The sequence below is a fragment of the Xiphophorus hellerii genome, chromosome 1, assembly GCF_003331165.1.
Source record: "Xiphophorus hellerii strain 12219 chromosome 1, Xiphophorus_hellerii-4.1, whole genome shotgun sequence".
Lineage (NCBI taxonomy): Eukaryota > Metazoa > Chordata > Actinopteri > Cyprinodontiformes > Poeciliidae > Xiphophorus > Xiphophorus hellerii.
In genome coordinates, this window is record NC_045672.1 from 9,754,199 (window position 1) to 9,778,203 (window position 24,005).

Below are 24,005 nucleotides of genomic sequence, written 5' to 3' on the forward strand. Positions count from 1 at the left end.
TCAGCTTCACCTCTATTCAAGTTCTCCAACTGGCCTCCGCCTGACAACCACCCTACTACACCAACAACCAATCAAATAGGCTAGTTGGGGAATATTAATTTATTTAGTAGTGCACTTTTTACACTAGCTGTATGGAATCATATTGTCAAATAAATGTACTTCACCTGCTCTCATTGAAGTAACAGTGAGCAGAATATGATCCCAACAATTCTGTGTAATTTCAGATGCTTCTAATTCTGAAAATGGGTTGTCAATCCATTAAGGCTTCATAATCCTCCACTTGTTGTTTATTTACTTATTTTCTGGTTAAAAAAACATCTTCTAGGTGAGGAATTATCAGGCTCAGGTTTGATCACTCTAAATATTTTAGACTTTGAACCAGAGGTGCAGAAGCCTTTTGGATTTTTCAGAGGTGAAATAGTTTAGCACCAACAGGAAGATGTAAACAAGCAGAGCAATTGAGAGTTTTTTCTGTTTTTATTTCAAAATAAGTTTCAAACATAGATATGATGAAGAAAGACTGCCAGTTAAGATGTTGATTATTCTGTGGACTAATTTTTCACTCTACTTATGTATTCCCCCCCCAAAAAAAGCCATTTCTAAATGAAAATGTAATTTTTATTAATGTAATGTATTTTTTTTTGTAATTAAAAAAAAAACGTAACTAAAGTGTGCAGATTTAGATTTGTAAGCATGAAATAAAATGCATCTTCCAGCTTTACAAAAGTAAACTGAATGAAACCCCTGTCTATGTATTTACATAATGTGGATATTGATGAGATTACACTGGGAATAAACAAAAATCTGTTCAGTCATGACTGTAACTCCAAATGAAAATGTTGTTTACATGAGGGGCACATACAGGATTTTTCACATTTCTTTCCATCTGTAACCCCTCCAGCCCAATCCTTCTTGTCTTTACATATCTTGGAACAAGCGGCTTCATTTGGTGTTTTGTCTTGCACCCAAATCTCTTCGTTCAGCACCTTTTCTGATCAGATTGAGGACCTGCACTGTAAAAGAGCTGTGAGTGTTTGAAAATGGCACAAACATCAGTATGACGAGGTATAAGGCAGGCAAGCTCTGTTGCCTTGGATCAGAATACCGAACATGATTGTGTTTGAATATTATTTGATTGCTTAATCTAAACCTTATCTTATTTAAACGAAGGTTTGCAGAAAATATTGTGAACATGGCAGACTCCTATGTAGAAACGAGTGTTTTAGTGTCTAAATAGTTGTGTGCATGTAAACATACCTACTGAGAGAGATGACATTTAAAAGATGAGGGAAAGAGCCAGAGCAAATAGCAGCACTGCTAAATGTGGACAAAGTCTGTCTAGGTCTGTTCAAACTAGCATGCTAAAAAGCCATCTCAAGCAAGAATAAAACAATGAATTGTCATTGTGTTTGCATAAAGAAGTTGATTTTTATTTGACAAGCCAAATCTTTTCAATCTCATTAAATGCTCGATACCTTATAAGCTAGGTAGAATGCAGAGCAAAATCGAGCAGTGGATTAAGTATACTTTAACCTTGTATTGATCAGTTTGTTTTTAATTAAAATTGACTGCTCGGTCATCAGAGAGGCTTTTACAGTTGATGAACTGACTGCAAGCACTTGTTTGTGTTTTGCACAGAGTGTCAGATAAGCTTGAATTCGCTCAGGGTTTAGGGTTATTCAGTGACATAGCATTCATTCTTATCTTCAGCCCCGTGCTCAGGCAGAAAGCCTCTAAAAATGGGTCACACAAACACATGTAGTTTGTCCTCCATTGTTGTTAGAGTTGTTTGTCTATTTCTTAATACTCCCAGAGATAAGTCATGTGTGACATTTTCTCTCAAGGCCTGTGCATTCCTGGGTGTTGAGTTTGTTAATTAATAAAAATCCATCACTCTCTTGTCCTGTTGGCCTTCAACCCACCTATGTCACATTTGTCCCCTGGTACTTGCTTTGCATTTGTCTGTCTCGGTGTAAAGCCCCAATCTCATTAGACCAGATGGATTAGAGGGAAGATGTTATTAGGCCGGTTTAGCTGAATGCCTTTAGGAAGGTAAGAAAGATTTGACAAAAAGAAGAGAGAAGACAAGAAAGCATGAATGAGAAGAAGAAACTGAATGAATGTGGAAACTAGATGTGCAGTTAAATGTTAACCAGATGTTGCCAGATTTGTGTAAACTGTATACATTTTTTTTCAGAGAGCAGTTAAATACTCAGCACATGTTTTAAAATGCTTGATAACTAGCTGTTCTTAAGCTAATTAGTCAAATTGTGTTGAAACATTTGAACTACATATACTGTATATAGTATATATACTGTATATATGTATTTTGTTCAGCAAATACAAACCTTGAGCAGAGTAATAAACTTTCTTCATGTGGTAACAGCAGAAGTTTACTGGCATGATAGATAAATGGTTTCCTGCTGAATTGGTTACTAGAGCAGTCAAATAGGATGTGGTAGGGCTATTTACAGGAACAATTTGAGTAGTATGATTTAGTCTGACAGGTTTTCAAGTAAACTTTCTAGAACTCTAGTTGGCCCAGTTCATATAGAGTTAAAAATTGATTCTGTTAATGATATTCTGACTGAAGTTGTGTTTTCCAGAAGTTATTAGGAAAACGCATAATGGCAATGATGGCAAGGACTTTTCATTCTTTATATATGACTAATGTCGCAATGAATCTTGGACTGAAAATCTATTGCAGACTGGGCAGTAGCAAGTACATAGAGTCTACCTGACTGTTTAACATAATATTGGTATATAGACTGTGAATGTATCGCTTTGAGAAGTTGTTGTATACCTTTGCGATTGGGACATTAAACATACTGATACTACAATGGGGATGTTATGCAGCTCTGGTGGTCTATGTAACCTTTTGATTGATTTTTTAACAAAGCTGAATGATGATCGTACGAGTTCATTGTTTTTTTCTCTCCTTTTTTTATGGAAATTAAACATTTAATTGTAAATAGAAACTTAAGCTAAGAAAATGCTTATGGATTGAGCAGCACAAGTTGGATATGTGGGTTGTGCGCTCATGAAAAACTTAGCCAAATCCTCTCCCAATGCCAAACGGCTCATTCTGCTACTGTCTCCTCATCGGTGTCTTTCAGTAGATTGGGGGTTTGAAGAATTACTGGGAATGGAAAACCCATGCACAACCCTGACATCCTGGCACCTGCTCTTCATGCTGGCCACCAGCTTGGTCACACACTGCTGTGGGATGGCATCCAATTTTCTCAACCAGCATGTTGCGAGTCAGTCAGCAGGGTTATGTTGGAAACTCTGGCATGAGAAGCACACCCAAGCTGACCTGAAAAGCGTCAAAAGAAAAAGATCGGACAAACTTAAATATCCTTGCCTTTTGGTTTCAAGTCCCAATCTCATTGGGATTTGCCTACGCTGATGGCTTTGTAGATCTGTGAACCAACACAGTCAAGGTCACTGTAGTGACAACTGTCCTTGGAACCAGTTTCAGCCCATTGCTGCTGGTAGTAGCTGTGATAGGCAGTGGCCTCACCTTCTGATGGTTCAGATAAGGAGTGAAAGGGTTCTGTGAACTACTAGTGGCCTTCAAACATTCCTCTTCTGTAAATTTCAGTATCGTCACAGATTTTCTCACAGTGCTCAAGTTTTGGTTTATATTTGTTTTGTTTTTGTTTTTTTTGTATTGGCTTTCTTTTTTCCCCAGATCCACTACAATTGTCAATTGTTTCCTAAGTATGTTGTATACCCAAATCATTTTTGCATATTCCTTTTCTCAAAGTACCAGTCCATAGTCAAGATGCTAGACCTTTACCAGGATAGCTCAATATAGCAAACTGTTTCACTTCCTGTTTGTTTTGCCTCTCTGTAATAAAAACATAGATGTTGGGCCTTTTCATGTGAAAAATTCTCAGGTTTGATTTGCTTGCCTCCTGCCTTAATGATTCGTCTCCAGTGCACAAGCTTTCTAAGTCAGAGTATAGCTTCAGTCTTCATGAAAAAGTTTTATTTTGCAAGCTATTGAATGCTGGAACTGACATTTGCCACAAAAGAAAAACCTGGAACATCATGGGGTCATGAATCTTGTAGATCTCCAGGTTTGTGTCTCATTCTTCAGATGACGGATAGGAGTCAACTGGTTCTACTCGTTTTTAATTGTGCACGTTTTCACTGATAATGTTGAGGATTTTGGCAGATGGCCTGAACAAACTTTAGATTGGTCTAAATGATTTTAGTTGATGGTGTCAATTTATTTAAACTGTTACTCATGTGGTTTTTGGGGGCATAACCAGTCATCACCAACCAGGGCGGCTATTAAACTTACAGAAATAAAATGCGAGGCACATATTTAGATCTTTTCTTTTTTCATCTTCAAAGGTAAAGTCATGCACAGAAAGCTCTGCACTGTGCACGGTTCTCAGCAGCAGAACAAGTTCAAATTACACCATGCATCAGCTTTGACGTCAATATATTAAGCAGTCATCATCAGCAACCAGTGCCTACCGGTTCCTCCACACATTAGTTACTTCTGGGAATGTTCCTAGCCAGCGACTTCTGAATGAAGGAAAAAAACAGCGTATTTCCCCCTGAGTAAATAAGGCTGGGAAACTAGATTTGAAACAAACCACAGTTTAGATGCTGCCTTTGTTACAAGTCATAGCTGGAGCAGGGAGGGGCAATTATCTAACCGTTTGTTAGTATCATGGATTTTTTCTTTTTTTTTTTTTAGATATAATTTTCATAATTATTTATAGTGACAGTCCTACACCATGATGGCTGGAATCCTAAGTTTTTATTAACCCTTTTATCATTACAGCACAACATGCCACATTGTATGGTAGTAAATGTTTTCAGTCTATTTCTAGAAGGAAAGAACAATTACTACAATATTAATGCTTTAAAATCTTTTTGTAAAAGTATATGTTAAAACTGAGTAAGATGAAGTCTAGTGACTATCTAATCTTTAAGGTTTAGAATATGGAGTTATTTACGGAATGAGAAATGTGTGGTTTGCATTTCAACTAGTGGGGTTTAGGTTAAGACTACAGGTTGGACATTCTTATTTTAATGTTATGTGAATTTCTGTGCCTTTCATTATGTTCTGAAAATATAAATGCAGAAAAACACATCTGTTTGTTTCTTTCCTCTCCATACACACCAGATGAACGTAAAGGGAATGGCAGCATATTATTGGAGTGGGGATTTCCACGGACGATAAATATCTCTAAATGCTCTAAAATGCTTCAACAGAGACTCCTAATGATGGGAATAAATGTTTATGATGCCAAACCCTTATCAGGAGATAGCTCCTGTACCAAAAGACGTGTAGACGTTAAGTACCATAAAGTTTTATAGTGACCACAAAGGTGTTCAGTAACCGTAAATGAAAAGTAGGCAGTTTGTTGCTTTCCTGTTTGTAGCCAAAAGCTGTTTCTCTGGGACTTGTTTTTTTTTTTTAACAGAGTGAAGTTCTTATCTTGTGAACATGTTTTAATTTGATGAGAATTTCAGAAAGGGGAAAGGAATAATTTCCCTCTTTTTTTTTTTTTTTTTAAGCAGCAGTTTCTATTTTAGAGCCACGTACTGGTGTGTATTAGTAACCAGGGCATGACTTAAACTTTTCAATTCAACTGACATAATTTACCAGCTGTACTTCCCCCCTCCCCCCCTTCGAGTTTTTTTCACCGTTTTGGTCAGTGGATAATAATGTTGAACTGAGTACACAATCTATCAGTAATGTATATAGAGTAAGAACAGGGCCTGTCAGGCTCAAAGTGGGTTAAATTACATCACCAATAGTTGAAGTGCAATGAAAGCATCGCTGCCTGGCTATAAGCAGGCCAGAGTTTTTTCCTTTTAAGGGCCTAAGTTTCAGCGAGTTTGCGATGAGAGGGTTGAAACACTGGGAAAGTAGATTGAGTCACATATGGGACAAGGGGAAAATAGGGGAGAGCAGTTTTTATAGGAATCCTGCATATTGAGTTCTAAGAAGAGAAATGCTTAGGGTTAGTGGGAAGCTGAAACTTGGAATAAAACAGTAACTTCACATGATGAGCAGTATGAGAATAACAATGAATTCCTGATGAATTAGAAAAGGCTCTTGAATTTCAGCTTTTCAAGCCTTTTTAAAGCTCCTCTACATTGTCCCCTCGAACATTCAACTGATGTTCAGTGTAACCCTTTAACTGACTCTATTTGTTCTAAAGCTTCTTGACATAGTTATCATTTAAATATTCGTTCTAATAACTAAGTTAGTGTTTTTTGTTTTGTTTTATAGGTTAAAAATGTTTGAACGCTTGGATAAATATTCTAAAACTGAAATACATTTTTAATCTAGACACCTCTAAGTCTTTTAATCATATTTGCAAATATCAGGCCTGTTCAATTGTGGGGAAGAAACAATTACTATTTTTGTGAATAATAAAATCACAATTTTACATAATTGCTAATTGAGTTTGAAAACCTTTTTATGCACTGAAAAAAACACAAGCAAAACTATTGTGGAATAGTAATTCCACAATTTTGGCTCCAATTTTCTGTAACTAATTGGAGCCAAAATTGAAATTAATTGCCCTGCCCTCTCATTTAATAAACCACAAGCTTTTTTATTATTTTTTTTCCTGATATGGTGATTGAAACATAAAGTTGTCATCTTTTGGTATTGTTCCCTGAACAGCTTTTGGGAAAACTGATGTCTTCAACAACCTAAGCGATTCCAATGTATTGGTTTAGGCTCTTTAAACTGTGACAAAAATACACAAAAGCACATTACTGTACATTATATATCAACCTTACTCCTGTGATATCTTCTCAGCTGACTCTCGTGCACAGACGGCACGATAACTTCCTCTAGCTGCAACAAATTTGACTGTAAAACACAATCACATCGACATCCCAGATACTGGGTAAGCATTCAGCTCCTCCAGCATGTGCTCAGTCCATATAGTAAAGCCTCAATTTGCAAGAGGCAATAATTGGCATGTTGTTTGACACTCATAATTTGACTGTGCTATGACGCACTGCAACCTGAAGACACACGTCAGCAGACCTGATGCCTGCATTGCACTACATATTTTACCTAGAATGACACAAAAGATGCCATCAGGATGATTATCTACAGTCTATCTCGTGTATGTGGCCACAAATGGCCATAGATTCACACAGCTTGACAAAAACAGTTTGGGAATGGATAAAAATATACCCATGCTTTCTAATGTGTGTGTGTGTGTTCAGTTTGAGTGAATTGGTTTTATTTGATGTAATCTGGCTATAAAAGGCTTAAACTTGAAGTATTGAGTAATTCAAAGTAATCTTTTAAACCAGTGGTCTCCACTGGGGTGGGGGTTGCGCGCACGTCGAGACGACCGACATCGATGCTGTTGCTGCTGTTTCTAACTCGTTCTGCTGCTTGTGGGCTCAATGTTAGAGCGCACAAAACGTAACCGACAGAATCCGGTTAAAGGATTTTCAAAATATAAGATCCTCCAGACTCAACACATAAATTGGAAGTATTTAATTATTTCTTGCGCAGCTCGGTAGCATGGTAGTGGTCCACGGACCAGTACTGGTCCGTGGCCCGGGGGTTGGGGACCACTGTTTTAAACTCATCATTACCCCACTGGTACAGGGCAGACTTTGTTTTGTTTTTTTTGGTAGGGGGGGTTAAGCTAGATTTGACTGTCCCCTCTACAAGGACAGGATGTACTGATTATAAAAAAGTTCAATTGTGTTTCAGAAAAGAAGCTTTTATATAACTCCAGAATGAGGTTACCAGTTCTTACTCTACCTTTTGTCTTCTATATTATCAGTTTGTCTTTTTTTTTTTAAACAAAACTAGCACAAACCTTTATTATGGAAAGAAAATAACACATTCAGTTTCTATGCACCACAAATCGGGAAGAAAGTTCCATAAAATGGCAAAGATGCTGAGTTCCTTTAAATCAAGGCTAAAAACGCACCTGTTTAGATTACAAAATTTTATGTACATTTGCTGGATGATGGCATTTTACAAAATGTAATGTTTACTGTTTCATAATTAAATGTGTTTTTTTTATGGCCCAAAGCCCTTTGACTCCCTTGTTTCTGGAATATGCTACGCAAATAAACTTGACTTGATCCGTGCAATATACAGTTTACATTCTGTCCTCATTTCTATATCAACCTCATGAATATGAACCTGAAGCTAAATGTTACTTATAACCTCAGTAGCAGATTGGCCGTGTAAAACAAAGTACACAGAGGTTCATTTAAAATGACTAAAATAAACATGGAAGAACCAAAAAAAAAAGTTTTAGGATCGGTCATTTTGAATTTCAGTCCATGATGAAAAAGCTGAGCTTCCTCTTACTGTGTCTCTTCAACAATCCTTTTTTTTTTTTTTTTGTGCCGTCTGAGGAAGTATCACATTGTGCCAGAGTCAAACATTCAAATAACGGCGGAAAACAAAAATCCCTCGGTTTCTTTTTTTTTTTTTTTCTCCCTGTTCAGATTCCACACGCATGCATCACTCAGGCAATATTCAAGGGGGAATTAGGGCTTCATTACATGTGTGGGTGTACAAACTGAAACTGGAGCTGATGGGTTTTCTGCGTTTCTAGTTGTCTTCCTTTTGCTGTGTTTTGTGAGCCTGCACACAAAACATGTCTCACGCTGTTTGTGTTTGGGTTTGCTGACCTCACTGTGTGCCCAGATGAAGGATGCAGTTGTTGTTTTTTGAGGGCGTTAGACTTGTTGGGACATCCAAGGCTGCTTGCACTGGAGGAGAAGTAACACATGGGGGGAAGTTCCTTGAAACATATCTCTCCCTGCTGTTATCATTTGGACCTTGAGGCTGATTTGGGGGTGGAGGGGGGTGGGTGAACAGAGGTGGGAGAGTTTTAAGAAGAAATGTGGAGGGGGTAAGTTGCAGTTTAGAGTTAAATTAGACATTTGTGACTTTGAAATCTATTAATCACACTATTTTAGTTAGAAGCAATAAAAACATCATTACACTTCTTCTGTTTTTAAGTCAAAACCTTCCACATGGAGCCGTAGCTCTGCACTTTAGAACCGGAAGTTTATTCGTAAATACTCGGCTCTGGTGGAAAATGATGATGATACCCTTTTAGTGACATACCAAACACATACGGGCTCAATATTTTGACAGGCTCTGCAATCTATCAATTACATCCAAAGCAACGGTGAGGCAGATTCACAGGCTCGTAAACCGGCCTGCTGCGGAGAAACAAGGTTGAATGGAAAGACTACACTCTCTCATTTAAACACTTTACTATGATGTATAATTAGAAACATTTGGAGGAGGGTTTCCATGTGCAGGTGCGCTGCAGTGGTGCCTAACACTGAGATGCTTAAACTCAGAGTGTACGATGTGAAACTACTAAATCTTAAGGATTAGTAATTTGATTAAAAGATGCACAAAATCATGTCTCTTTCAAAGTTTAAAATATTTTTGTTTTTTCACCATCAGAAAAACATTTATTTGTGAACATGAAGTGGACTCTGAGGATTACATTAATCCAGTTTGGTAAAAACAAAACAACAAAAAAATTCAGTTGAATAAATTAATGGCTCCAAAAGGAGGTCGATTCGCTGCCAAATTTCTGTTCCAGACTAGTCTGTTTAAAAGCTTTTTTAGCCTTTCACTGTTTCTATTCCAGGAAGAAGAATAGTAGGAAAATCAGGGGGGCGTAAGTTGCAGCAGGGTGGTAAAAAATTAAAAAAGGTTAACCTGTTTTTATATATTTTATTATTTTGCCCCCTCAAAGCCAGTCTTTGCTTTCTCAATACACATTAAAATAGTTTTTTTTTTTCCAGATTGAATCTCTTTCTTTCCTCTCTCATTTATCTTCACTCACTTTGTCAAGGCAAATTATTAAATGTAATTTTTTTGTCTCAAGTACCGCTGCCACATTCATCCCCTTCAGCCAGCTATATGAGCTATTGACAGGAAAGACCGACAGTCTCACAATTAGAAGGACTGAAAGATAAATCAATGGGAAATGCCAAGCAGAGATGGTTCAATTGCTCTCTTTTCGTTCCCGTGGGTTTTTGTCTCTTCTGCCTCTGTTTCAACATTTTTTTTTTAGTGTGCAATTACATAAAACTGACAAGAAAAATGGGCTTTGTCATTTTTCTCCCATCTTTTCCATATTTTTGGGTTCATGTAATGGCTTAATTCTAATTTCTTATCCCTATGTTCCTACACGTCTCTCTTTTTCTTTTTTTTTTGTCAGTGATTGCTGTAGATCTCACACTTCTGCCCCTTCTGGTCTAATTGTTTCCCCCCTCTGGTTTTCCTTCTGTTCCTTTCTTTGCTCCTCTTTTTTTCACTGCTGTTAATGCTGCCTTAACACTCAGTAGGTGTGTATAGGGAGGGATGGACAGACTGTATGTGTGAAGGAGAGGAAGGGTGATCTTCCACTTATCACAAGCTGGGTAGAAAAGGGGGATGGATGGTTACTGGGGGGGGCCTGGAGAGGGAGGTGAAAGGGACAGCGTTGTTATGGTGATGAGAGATCCTCTTTGTGTTTGGTTGCCAAGGCAACTTCAGTCACACTCTTCATACAGCCACCACTACTACCCCATCACACTCCGAACCCCATCAGCCGCATGACTGCAGGAAGAGCACTTCACACATTACACACTCAGACTCCTGCACCCACACAGTCTGTGTGTACACACACACACACACACATGTCTTTGTTTTATGTCCAGCTGCCTGGTAAAATTGAGATATTGTGAATGGAGATGAAAGTTAAATACTATGATGTGTATGAGGTGTGCTGTACTTATTCATCATTTACATCAAGTCGCCAGACATGTTCCCTCCCAATCAGCTGTTTGGTGGATCAGCTCAGTGCAGTGGGGTGAGTTTTTAGGCAACTTTGAGACTTACTAGACTATACTTTAGATTTTTAACTGTATTTTTCATTCTGTGACAACAGTGAGACAAATAAAGCAGGAAGCATGCTAGTGTGCTTATGTACGCTACGGTATTGGTGGTGTTCTACTTAGTGGACGATAAACTGTTGCTAAACTTTGAAGAAACCGAGCCAGGTGAGCCCACCAACGATCTAAAGGAGCATCGGGTGGTCCTGTTAACAAGACCTTAAACATGTACTTCACTTCTTCAGTGTTCAAGTTTCGATCTGGGTCATTTGTCAATTAGTGAGCTGCAACAGCCGGATCTCCCATTTTGTCAGTCAACATACCTGTACATTTTCTTAATTTAACACAACTAATGATGACAGTAGAGCCACATTTTGGTTGGTTTTGCTTGTGAGTTCTTAGTGTAGTTCTTCTTAATGAACTGGAGCCTGTGAGAATGTGCTCCTCTGTTTTGTCTGTTTTGTTATTGCATATCTTTTGCCTCACAAACACACACACCCTACCCCACAGCAAAGGGAAGGTCGGGGAATATTAATGAAGTAGAACATCTGGTTTACGTGTATTAGGCAGTGAACACTGGTTGTACAATATATAGTAAATGTATTGTTAATGGAATGACAATGTTCATAATGTCAATATTGCCAAGAACTGCGTAGAGTATAGATGTAAGCTAATTAATATTTGCTGGTGCTTGTTTAATGCTGCAGGAAATGTTGAAGGAGGCTAGAGCTGGATATGAAGAACCCCACAATTCAGTTTGGTTTAGATTTTTTTTTTAAAGGCTTTATTGGCTGTAGTGGCCTTTATTTGATAGTTAATTGACAGGAAAGTGGGTAATGAGAGAAGGGGGAAGACATGCGGCAAAGGTCGCCAGGCCGGGAATCGAACCTGCGACAGCCGCGTCGAGGACTAAGGCCTCCTTATGTGGGTTGTGCTTAACCCCTGCGCCACCACAGCACATCCCGGTTTAGATTTTTTTTGAGTCACAATTTGTGTTGTTTTAAACTCTTCAGTATTGAGTTTATTTTATAAAAAGTACACAAAGCCATCTGGATAATTTTTGGATATTTATTTTCTTGCCCATATGAACAGAAATATGTTGACATAAAAAAGAAATATCTGAAAATAAAGTAGTAGGACAATAATATTTGACATTACATTATTATTGATATTAATATTGAAGTGCACGTCACTGCATTCCTTACAACAGAAATATTCTCTGTGTACATGGTGTGCTTATTCATTTATTACACATCTTTACTTGCAGAGCTTTTCTCAATTCCCAGTGTCACAGTGATGGTGATGAGACGGCCGAGGACTTCCTCACGTTCCTCATCAGACAGAAAGGGCTGGGCATCAAAGTGTCGGTCTAGAGCTGAGGGTGTGGAGAGTTCAGTGTTCAAGCTCATGTACCTTGAAATAAATAATTAACCTTTTAATAAATATTTTTTTCTTACAATCCTGAATTGATTGTAGATACCAGGGGTCCCCATCGTCCTCAGGCCGCTACTCATGTTTTAGTTATCCCCGGTTGGCATGGATCAGATGGCTGTTAAGGCCTAAGAAGTACATGAAAAGTTGTTTGTCACCAGGAGGTACTAAACCGGCCTCGAGACCACACCCCTGTGTTATGAAAGAAGCCCTGTTATTAACAAACCTTTCTGAGAGCCGTACAAAGCAACCAACAATCTCTGGTGAGACTGACGGGAAGTACCATGTTACCAACATTATCAGGTGACAATTGCAGGCACTTTAATTCATTACTACTGTCCACAATTTTGCTATATTGCTCTCTGTGTAGCTTTTGTGCAGGGGCTTGGTCCCCAGGACATTTGACCTCAAAGCCCAGTCTTCAGAAATGTAATGAGAAGAGACAGTTATGTAGGGGTCATTGGCTCTGAAAGTACAACCATCGCATCATCTTCTTAAAACCTTTTTTTTTTCTACAACACTTTGCAATCGCAAGTTCTTACATATGAAAACCACAACTGACTCCGTCATCTTCGTTGCGTGAACAGAAGATGACATTCACGTTTTCAAAGAAATAATCAGTCAACTTACTTCTGTTTAAGATCCACAGGTGTAGCTGCAAAGTATCTGCATGACTTTGGCTTAAGTGGTACAGGACTGGCACAGGTTACACAAGACTTTTAACTACTTTCCTCTATTCTGGATTTACATGGAAACCCAAAATATCTCCAAACCTCTGCTTTGAAAGTTGAAGCCACTGGCTTCATGTTGCTGCCATTCACTTCGATCTCCATGTTTGATAGTGCTGCTCCTGCTGCTTCTTTTGTTTATTGGCAATTAGTAAAAAGCTTTTTGGTGCATTACTGCCACCAGCTGATGTAGGTTAGAATGGCATTTTTTTTCCTTTTTTCTTTTTTTAAGTGTTCAACATCATGTACCCACACATCAGGGGATCTAATCAATCAGAGCACTTTTCTGAATTATTATTCAATTGGAAAATATGATATTGCTGTGCATTGAATAGATATTTTACCCACCCTAAAGGGGTCCATTAAGATGTTCTGGTGAAGTCATTAAAGAGCTACAATGGCACTAAAGACAGCTTCAACTTTTCAATAAAACCATGTTTTTTTGTTGTTTGTTTTGTTTTGTATATTTGACTTGCATCATGCAGCAAAGCCATTGTGGTGTGGAGATTCTAGGAGAACGTCTAATCTCTTGCAGACTAAATATTTCTGTTATGACCCATAATCAAACTTAACAATATTGTATGGATTTTCATCCCCTTTTGACCCTGTGAAAAGACAACAAGACCTCTAACAGGGCTTCTCTGTTTCAGTTAAACATCCCACAATCCTGCACTGCATGACTATCAGTGTCACATGCCTAAACAAATATCACATGGACAATAATACCTAAAACATACACCAACAGCAACAAGATGGAGATAAACATTGGTTGTTCATATCAGACAAGTTTTATTTATGGCAACGTTGCCAGTTTGTTAAAATAGATACAGGCGATATGAATGTTAAAGCAGGATAATAAATTCTACCCAGTGTTGAAGCCTAGCACTATGGCAGAATTACAAAAGTAAAGCAGCTGACTAAGCCTGATTATGTGGTGTGTGTGAGAGACGGGTAACACATTTATGGAAATGGGGTTGAAAACACTCCAGGCTTTCTAATTTTTTTTTTTCTGTGTATAAAAGCTAATCTAGTTGATATAGTGCTGTTTTTAGAAATTCACAAATTATATGAATTTTTGTGTTTAATATACATTTGTGTGTGAATAAGTAACTTGGCCTCTCCTGTGGCTTTTTCTTTTTATTGATGGTGATCTCCTGAAACTAGTGTGTTGAACTTTCACCTCATTCTCAGAAAACTGCAGGAAGGTATTGTGTGTGTGTGGGCGTGGGGGTTGAGTGTGTGTGTGTGTGAAAACCCCTTTAGCCTCCTAACAGCCTAGATCTAATGGATTCTGACACTGAGCTATGAAGCGAGTGAGTGACACACGGTGTGTAAGTTTTTATATGCAGGTTATGATGGAAAGGTTCTAGTTAGTTCCTTCTCAACTCTGCAGTTTTATTTTGTTTCTGGTTACTTTGCTTAAGGTAAAGTAACAGCAGCCACAACGGCATCTGGCTGCTGTTGTGTGTTCTGCGAACAAATTGCAGACAGACTTAACTCTTGGGATCGTGATTCTCTTTGACTTAGGAAACACTGTACCAAAGGGATTTCTCTACAATTTGCAGTAGCTGGCTAAATGTTACACTTATACTGTAATTCATACTGCAAGTCTAATTTGAAAGTCACACTGTAATAGAACACCAAGCATGATAGTCTTTTGAAAACATATCTCAAGTTAATCTTATTTTTTTAAAGTTGTGAGATGTAATCAGTTTTTGTCTATTGAATTATTACACCTATCATGTGTCCTCCTTTTTTTGTTATAAATCTCTCTTCTCTACCACCCAACTAAATCTCATCTGCTCATAAATATCATCCTCAGGACTTCAGAGTAATCACAGATTTGTGGTACAAGTTACGACGGTGGTGATAATTTTTCTTTTTTCTCTTCTCTGCAGCTCCACCGCCAAGCAGATTCAACAGGAGAGTGTCAGGTAAGAAGTCTGGTTGTGAATTCAATTATGTGTACATGTATGCATTTGTGTGTATGCATGTGGGTTTGACGTCATGTCCTCAGAGAGGGGAAATCCACCTTAGTTGTGCCTTTGCGTACATCTCTGCCTCTCTGACAATATATTTGTGCTTTTTATTTTTTTTTTGACGAGTCTTGCGTCGAACCGTGTTTAGTCAATGTTTTAATAATGAATGTTTTCTGCAACGTTTCTCCTCTGAGGTCTGGTGTTTAGTGTGTCGTCTCTGTCTCTGTGGTCCTGCGTGGAGAGCACACTTGTTTTCTCACGCTCCGCTGTGCCCATTTAGTGTTTACATATGAGTGATTGAATGTCGTCAGCCGTCACAGAGCGCTGCACTTTGATTAGGCCGTGGGTGTGTCTGTGTGTCGGCTGATGTTTATCTTTTCTACGCTCTGCTGTCTTTGTTTCACCAGCTGTCCTCCTTATTAATATTCAATGTTGCCGGTATCTTGATCATTATGTTGTGATGTTTTTCAATTGTAATAAGGTTTTAGAGGTTCTTGTTGTCATAACATGGTAATTAATGTTGAACGGACCATACAGTCACTTGTGTTTTTGCGGTAGGGTAATGATCCTTTTTAGACTATGATTAAGCATCACTGGCCCAAATAGGTTAGTTATACTGGAGAGGAATTGCAGACTTGCAGAAGAATGTTTTAGAAATTAGAAAGTTTACTGTGGGACGAAATGAGCATGTTTTTGTGTTTTAATAGATTTAAATAAGTGTTCAATGCTTGTTCAGTTTATGTAGTTTATTTTAGATTAATCAACCCTGTCTGGTAACTGGTTTATTAGAGACTCTACAACCTGATGTCTTTCTGGTCAGTAAGCGCACCAAATTAGGTCCTACGATGTTGTTTGGTTTTATTGACACTCTTATTGGGGCTTTTTCACCAAAAAAGTTGCATTTCTTAACTAGGCTGATGCTGCAGCCAGTTCTGTATCATGTCTGTAAAAGAACCGCTTTGTTCATCTAGGGCGTGCCGTGGTGGCGTAGGGGTTAGCGCGACCCACATTTGGAGGCCTCAAGTCCTCGACGCGGCTGTCGCGGGTTCGACTCCCGGACCCGGCGACGTTTACCGCATGTCTTCCCCTCTCTCCTTCCCCCTTTCCTGTCAGCCTACTTCATGAAAAGGGACTCTAGAGCCCACAAAAAGACCCCCTGGAGGGGTAAAAAAAAAAAAAAAAAAAAAAAAAAAAAAAAAGAACCGCTTTGTTCATCTCATCCAGTTAATCCACCTGTGTTATATTCTCTATTTTGTAAAGGATTATAGCGCATGTGCACAATTTAGCCAAACAAACATTACTTATCACAGCATACCTGCAAACAGGCACTTTAATATCACTACCTTAGTTCATTAAAAGCGGTAATTGTGAATGCTTCATAATTCTAATCCATTAATCTCTCATACTCACCAGAGTGAAAAGAGACTATGTTTAGAAACACATATATTAACACTTGGAGTGTTAAAATACTGACAGTGTTAAAGAACTGTCAACATTTATGGATTCACAACAAATTAATCAGCTGTGAGTGCAGCCATTATAAGTGCATCTACTGATTTATGCTCTGTGCGAAATTCAGTCACCTGCTCAACATCACAACTGGATTTAATGATATATTTTGTAACAAGCTGCATTCTGTAGAATATCCACATACAGATATAATTGTCTCAAGATGCTAAAGTTTAAAATATCAACTCTTGTGAAACATTTTTTTCTTTTGAAATATTTATAAAACTTACTTTGAAAGCAATTGAGCTCTCGTATGTATTAACTATAATGCTCACTTGTAGCAGGAATTCTAGTAAAAATATTTCCGTGCTGTCCTTCTGTCGTCTTGCATTAGTTCCCAGAACTGAACAGTGAAAGTTAGCTAAAGCAGGTCAGACTAATACCAAAGATTAAAAATCGTCCACAAAATCCTAATCTTTGCCTTTAGTAGTGCTGTACAATAGTAGACAGAGGTGGTATGGCAACATTGTTGTTGCAGAAGGTCTAGATTTTAGATTAAAGCACCACAAGTCTCCTCATTTAATTTTAAGCTATTCATATTGCAGAAGCAACACTGCAAACTGCATAATAAACAAACTTAATTAGATCCCAGTTCCAGTCCTCAGGACCCACTTCTCTGTCTGGTTTTATGTCTCCATATTTCAGCGCGCCATGTTTTTAAATTAAACTCCACTGCTCCAATAGAACTTGATGAAAAACTCTAAAGATGATTAGTTCCTTTCTATCAGGGCTTCAGGTGCAGGGTGACACCAGAAATGTGCAACGGCATGTACCAAAAAGGCAAAGATGGGGACATTCTACATTAATCTGAAGACTGCTAATATTTGCGAGTAAATCAAAAAGGAAAAGAATCAATTATGGGTGAATACTGAGTTTTTATATGCAAAACATCAAAGTTGAGGCCACATGTGTTTCACCGTGAGACAATGATTCTTTCCTAGGGATGAGGCAGCTTTCTTTTTCAGCGCTGCTTTATTTTTGCTTCAATTCAGAGCAGGTCACACGGCAACTTTGAAAGTTGGTGTTCTCACTGCAGATTTTTAGTCCTCTGCAGCTTGTTTAACCAGGAAGGAAGTTGGATGCAATTGCTCTGGGTTGCTGTCTGTATTTGGGAAATGAAAGGCTCACCCACTCTGCACTTCGTGCTGCAGGGAGGTGGATTCTGCAGGTCACTGGTTATGACTTATGCGTGAGCAAAGAGGCGGTCGTTTTCATTACAGTCAAGAGACATGAGCCCAATTTATTGGCTGCAGTGGTGCATGGTTTAGGTGAATAAATAAACTTTGATCTCTTCTACCATATTCCCCATCGGCCCCCCCTCCAGCCCTAATCCAATTCACTGCTTGTCAGGAAAGGTAAAGGAAATCAAATAATCTATACATTTGTGGGAATTACTAGGCATGGTTAGTTTAGGTAAATATACACATAAAAATTCATCATTCAATATCAAATCTGAAAGAAGTGGCATTCGGCCCTAAAATCGGCTTCACATTCCTGGAATTAATTTTACTTGAATGTTATTCTCTACTAAACATTTACATCAGCATGGTTAGTTTTTCTGTCACTCATACTTTTAAAGCTCTGATAGATTGTTTCTGACTGGGAGCAGTGCATTTCTGCAGATGGCTGTAAGACTACAGGGAGAAACCTTTACATTTTTTTTCAGGATCTGTCACGACAGTTTTTAACAAGTATGCTTAAATTTTTTATTTTTTTTACCTACTGTGAAAAGGCAAGTCTATAAAATATGGGAATACCATATTTTATAGTAGGTCAGAGTAAAAAAAATCAAAAACAAACTAAAACTTGAGTTGCTATTTTTTAAGGTTTATTTGGTACAAATGTTATCCGGTATAAGAAGAGAGCTTGCTGGTTTAAAAAAAACTAAAAAAAATCTGTTATTTTCTGCTTAGGAAAAGAAAGTGTTTGCCTTTTATAAAAAAAAAAAAATCCCATAGTTAAAATTTTACTCTAAAATTTTAAATCAAAAGCTTCTTAGGCCAGAAACCTTAAAACAACCATCTGTTACTTACAGACCTAAATAGACAAAAAGACGGAAGTGTTCCTGATTTAAACTAATTTCTCTGTCCAAATTTTCACACCAAACAAACACAAATGTATGCAGGAAAGGCTTTTGGTTGCTCACTGGGTCCTCAGGAGTTACAGTTTTTTCTCAGTAGCTATTAAGTTCACCATGGCAACATTTACTTCCACCCGGAGCACTTGGCTGCCGTAGAAGTCGACTTTGTTCACACACTGAGTTTAGCGTAAAAAAGATACTTGGGACAGAGCTGGCTTTTCCTTTTTAGCAGTTGGTCACAGATGAGACGCAATGGTCACAAACGAGTTTATCGAAAAACTGCATATATAAACAGATATATAAATAATAGCGTTTTGTTTGTTTCCCATTTGAAGTTTAAATCAAGATGGCTATGAGGTCTTTGATCCAGCAAGGTTCACCAGCATTATGTGTCCTCTACATTTAGATCTTTAGAGTTTTTGCTTAAGATAATTTTAAAAATTTTGATGGATTCTGTTTGTTGGGAATAAGAAAGAACCCCCTTAAACCACCTAAAGCTGCTTCAATCAAAACTTTGTGACCTATTTGCAATCTAGTTTTTATATGGACTTTCACACATTCTAATGCGAGAGCAGTCACTGTGACAGTGTTGTCTTGTTTTATAAAAGGACTACTATCATAGTGTTGTACAACAGTAAAATGTTAATGATTTAGCGATTTGTGTTTATCGGATCGCAGATAATGAACAGTTTACGCAGCTACTGGAAATATAATAAAGTTAATTATTTCCATCTCAAGGTTTTATGTAAAGTTGCTTCTGGCAGACAACTTCTGTTTTGGCTATGAAACAATTTAGTTGTTCTGAATTGGCTTGACTACCTCACAACCTCTTCACCGTCTAAAAATCTCTTTGCTGACATTGGTTTAAAAATCTCTTCCAGGATTGGACTGGAGGACTGGAGTCAAACTCCAGTCCTCAAGAGCCACTGTCCTGCAGTTTTTAGATGTACCACAGGTACAAAACACTGGAATTAAATGGCTTAATTACCTCCTCCTTGTATAGATCAGTTCTCCAGAGCCTTGCTAATGACCTAATTATTCTATTCAGGTGTGGTGCAGCAGAGGCACATCTAAAAGTTGCAGGACAGCGGCCCTTGAGGACTGGAGTTTGACACTTGTGCTTTAAACCAATGTCATCAAACCTATTACAGATGGAGTCTGGATGCAAAAATACCTTAATTATGACCATTTGTTGCAGTCCAAGCAGTTATTTGGTTTATGTACAGTTTTTGACTACTTCAGAATCCACAACAACTTTTTGAAGAATCTTCCAGGATTCATCAATTTGTTCATCAAAGAAGTATTTTTGAGTGGAATTGAAAATTATTATACAAATCCCTATTCCCTGATATAGGAATTGTATTCAAGCAGTAGCGCAACTTGAATACAAGTACTCATCTCTGACTGTTTAAACCCCAAATGGTATATTTTCCAAATAATAAAAAAAAAAAAAAATCGGCAACTTAAACGCTTAGCAATTAATAAAACATCCTTTTTAAAAAAAAAAAAAAAAAAGAAAAGAAGGTCTTATTAGTGTTACTATTTGCACTCAGTCATAGCATTAAATTTTTTCACCTTCCATAAACATGAATATTCAATATTTATTGTTTTTGTTTTTTTCCCCTACTGGTTTTTTTTTTTTTGCTGCTTATACCTAACACAAAAAATATGAAGCAACATAATCTATTAATATTGGAGCTACATTTCATAGAAACTAAAAATACGGTTGATATAGTTAATCCCCCCAATCAACTATAAAACAATACATTCCTGCTAAAAGTAAAGATTAGCCAATAATAGTGTATGGATAACATTTTCTCCAGTTGCTTGCTTACTGCTATTTGGACTGAGCAAGGGAAAAAAAACATAGCATTCACAATTAATTCAAACATTAACAAATTAAACATTGAATTTTCTACATAAACAGACCGTCCTATTAATTGTGTGTTTGATTTGTATTTTATCAGAATTCCAAGGGTAAAAGAAAAGTTCCATTTTGCACCAGCCTGACCCTAAAATCCAATGTGGCTGCCGTACCTTTAATCCCTCGATTGATGCGATGAAAATCAGTTGAACAAAACTGGCACATCTGCTAATGTGTATCTCATTGAACCTTTGAAACACACAGCACTATACAATCTCCTTCAGTGGACAATTTGCTGTAGTGTTCAAAAATTAAAAATTCTAACAAATGCTGGTAATTAGACCATAAACAATAGAGGTTTGTGTGGGTTTTTGTGATTGTCATCAAAATGCTTCGATGCAATAATGGGAAGCACTTGTGGGATCAGATTGGTCTTGCAGTTCATGTTAGACTGACCAACACTACCGTGTCAGCTGACTTCCCACAAATAATGGTTGAGGAATGGAATGCCATCCCACCGCAACACGTGACCAAACTGGTGACCAACATGAGGAGGAGGTTCCCCGTTTGTTGTGGTTGTATATGGATCTTTAATGCATTACTGCCAGGATATCTGGCTTCTTCCAACATAAAATTTAATAAGACACCAAGCAAGATCCAACAGCAGAACAAGCCGTTTGGCTTTGGCAGAAAGACTCTGGCGTATTATTTATTTTATTTTATTTTTTTTCATGGGCACAACCCACATACTCCGCTCTGCTGCTCAACCCTCAAACACACTTTCCTTACAAACGTGACCCCATTTCAGGGGAAATGTTACAACTTGCCATCAGTGGGTGTTGCTGTAGATGCAAGTCAATGGGAACATGGACCATAATAACATATGGTTCCACTGGGGAACAACTGCAGTTCATGTTCACAGAAGCTGCCTAACATATCCTGCCTGCCAGGCTGCAAAGTGATGACCAGTGGCTGTCTGCTTCCTGCTGTGTACATCCGACTCCCACAATCCAATCACAAATTAAACTGTCTTAATATTCTACTCTACTGCATCTGACAGAAGACGGCGTAATACGATCTCTTTCTTTAGAAGCTCAGTACGTCAGGTTTAGAACATTTTAACAAAACACGTGACATACATATACATCTGTAAATATTCTTTCAATATTTTTTGTATTTGGCTTGACCAAAGTACCGTGTCAGAAATGAACTCTGATTTTAAGAGTCCTGTCCTTAATTTCCCCCTGGCTCGGGAAAAGGATCCTGACAGCGCTGAGAAACAAAATGTTATTGCAGCAAGCCTGCCTGCTCCATTATCTGATCTAAAAGGATATCAGTGAAGAACACACCAACATGCCCAACATGTTGAGGACGAGGTCTGCCTTTTATAACCTCATATTCAATATTTTGATTGGTCTGGGTTCTGCATCCAGATTCACACTTTTAGCTGTTTTCTGTTCTGTTCTGGTTTTTTTTGTTGTTTTTTTTTTTTTTATAACTACCTGATCAAGCTGAACTAAAGGATCTGACACGTTGACACTCCTGAGGTCACACTGCTGCGAACATCACTGGCACCGCTCCTGGGAGAAAAGATGTTACTCGCTTGATTTCCACGCACACATTTTGAAACTGTAGTGTGTTTAGTATAAATGTCATGCGAGAAGTGTGGTGTGTCTGCAGAGGAGGGAGAAACACAGATACGTAGTGACAATTTGAAATGACCTTGTCAGGGTTTGTCTTCTGGTGTGGCAAAACATGTTTCAGTGTACGTGTCATTTCCTCCTCTGGGTTCCTCCAGCGTCTCACTTATCCTGCAGGCTGTCGCCTCATTATATGCTCTCCACTGTCGTCTGTTTGTGTGGGGGGTTTTTTTTCTTTCTTTTTATATAATAGAGTTTATTTGTGTAAATGTGGAACACAGATGAATGTAATGGAATTGCGTGTCTTTCTGTCAGTTTGTGCCGAAGCATTCAACCCAGACGAAGACGATGAAGACTCTGAGCCCAGAGTGGTTCACCCAAAAACAGACGAACAGCGCTGCAGACTGCAGGAGGCCTGCCGAGACATCCTGCTCTTCAAAACACTAGATCAGGTAAAGTGTGTTGCAACACTGAGGAAATGTAGCTGCTGATGACATTGGAGAATGGTGAAATTAAAAACAATGCATTTTCACCGAAGATGTGCATCCATCTTTATGCTACCGTATGCACATTCATTTTAATCGAAAATGCACAAATCAGACTGATCAATATAAGCTGTTTTTGTTTGTTTAGTGATCAGCATGTTGGACACTAGAATCATTTTTTTAACCTTTTTAATTAAATGCATCAAAACAACAAACTCCCCTTATTTGGTCTATAAATGCATCAATCAACAATTTTTTTTTTGTTTGTTTCAGAAAAAATAAATGAATAATAAATTGAGACTATCTAGTAACATTTTTTACTATTTAGAACTGTTATCTGTATGTTTTTTCAACTTTAATTTTGCTTCAAAGAAAATGTTCAAAAGAGTTGTTTTTTACTTTCCTTTAAGAATAATCTCTTTTTTTCATTTTAATATTCTTGGTCTTATTGAAATTTGATATTAATCCGATTGATGTTTCCCAGCAAAACTTTCTTTACTACTGTGGGGATTGCTAAATGGTTCCAAAAGAAGACTTGAGCTACACTGGACTGTTGGTTGTTATGGTTGCAAAAATTTAGTTATTAAATTCACATCTTTTAAGTCCTGTTGCTTTCAAGGGAGCTCCAGCATTTCATTTTATAGGAAACATATTCTAGAAAATCATAGACACCGCCTGCACTATTGAATTCCAACCAGTCATTCATTCCCCTGTTTTGTCTCTCAATTGTTCTGTTGGTAGTCATTATGAAATCTAATCTTTTCTACATTCAGAAATGGTGCCCATGTGAAATTCAACGTCCCACTTCTTAACTTCTGATTTTTGCTTTTCTTCCATCTTGCAGGAGCAGTTCTCACAGGTACTGGACGCCATGTTTGAGTTGAAGGTCCAGCCACAGGAGCATGTCATCGATCAGGGGGACGATGGAGACAACTTTTATGTCATAGAGAGGTATGACTTTTTTTCTTTTTCTTTTAATAAATGGTTACTTAATTGCATTTAAGACAATCTATTTGCTTCAAGGGGCTTTGAAACCTTTAAAAATGTACAGTGTTCACAGTCATTGTCAGGAGATGTACGCTGTTTCAGTTGCAGATGACTTGCTTGGACGTTAGTACATTATTGTTAGTGCAGTTTATTCAAACTCTGATCGCAAATAATACTGCATATATGGCCAGTTGGCTGGGCTTTCACTAGCTTTTATACACACCTGAATTAGATCTCAGTGACTAAGATGCTTAAATCCAAGGAATAGTGGTTAAGACATCACAATGATGGAAAAAAGTAGTGAGAAAATTCTGCTGTTAACTGCGGTCTACATCACAGTGCAATATTCAGCTAAGATGTTACCACCTTATTTTCTTCCTAATTTTGCGCAGCCATAGTTTAAAGCTACAAATCTGCAAGTACTTTT

At 37.9% G+C, this 24,005-nt stretch overlaps 1 protein-coding gene across 1 annotated transcript in view; it reads left to right on the forward strand.

Annotated features, from left to right (window-relative positions):
* prkar2aa (protein kinase, cAMP-dependent, regulatory, type II, alpha A) overlaps positions 1-24,005 on the forward strand; it is a 38,708-nt gene that overhangs the window by 7,798 nt on the left and 6,905 nt on the right. Inside the window, 3 exon segments of the mRNA XM_032565485.1 lie at positions 14,933-14,968; positions 22,422-22,558; positions 23,436-23,542. Of these exon segments, the coding sequence (XP_032421376.1) occupies positions 14,933-14,968; positions 22,422-22,558; positions 23,436-23,542 (280 nt within the window).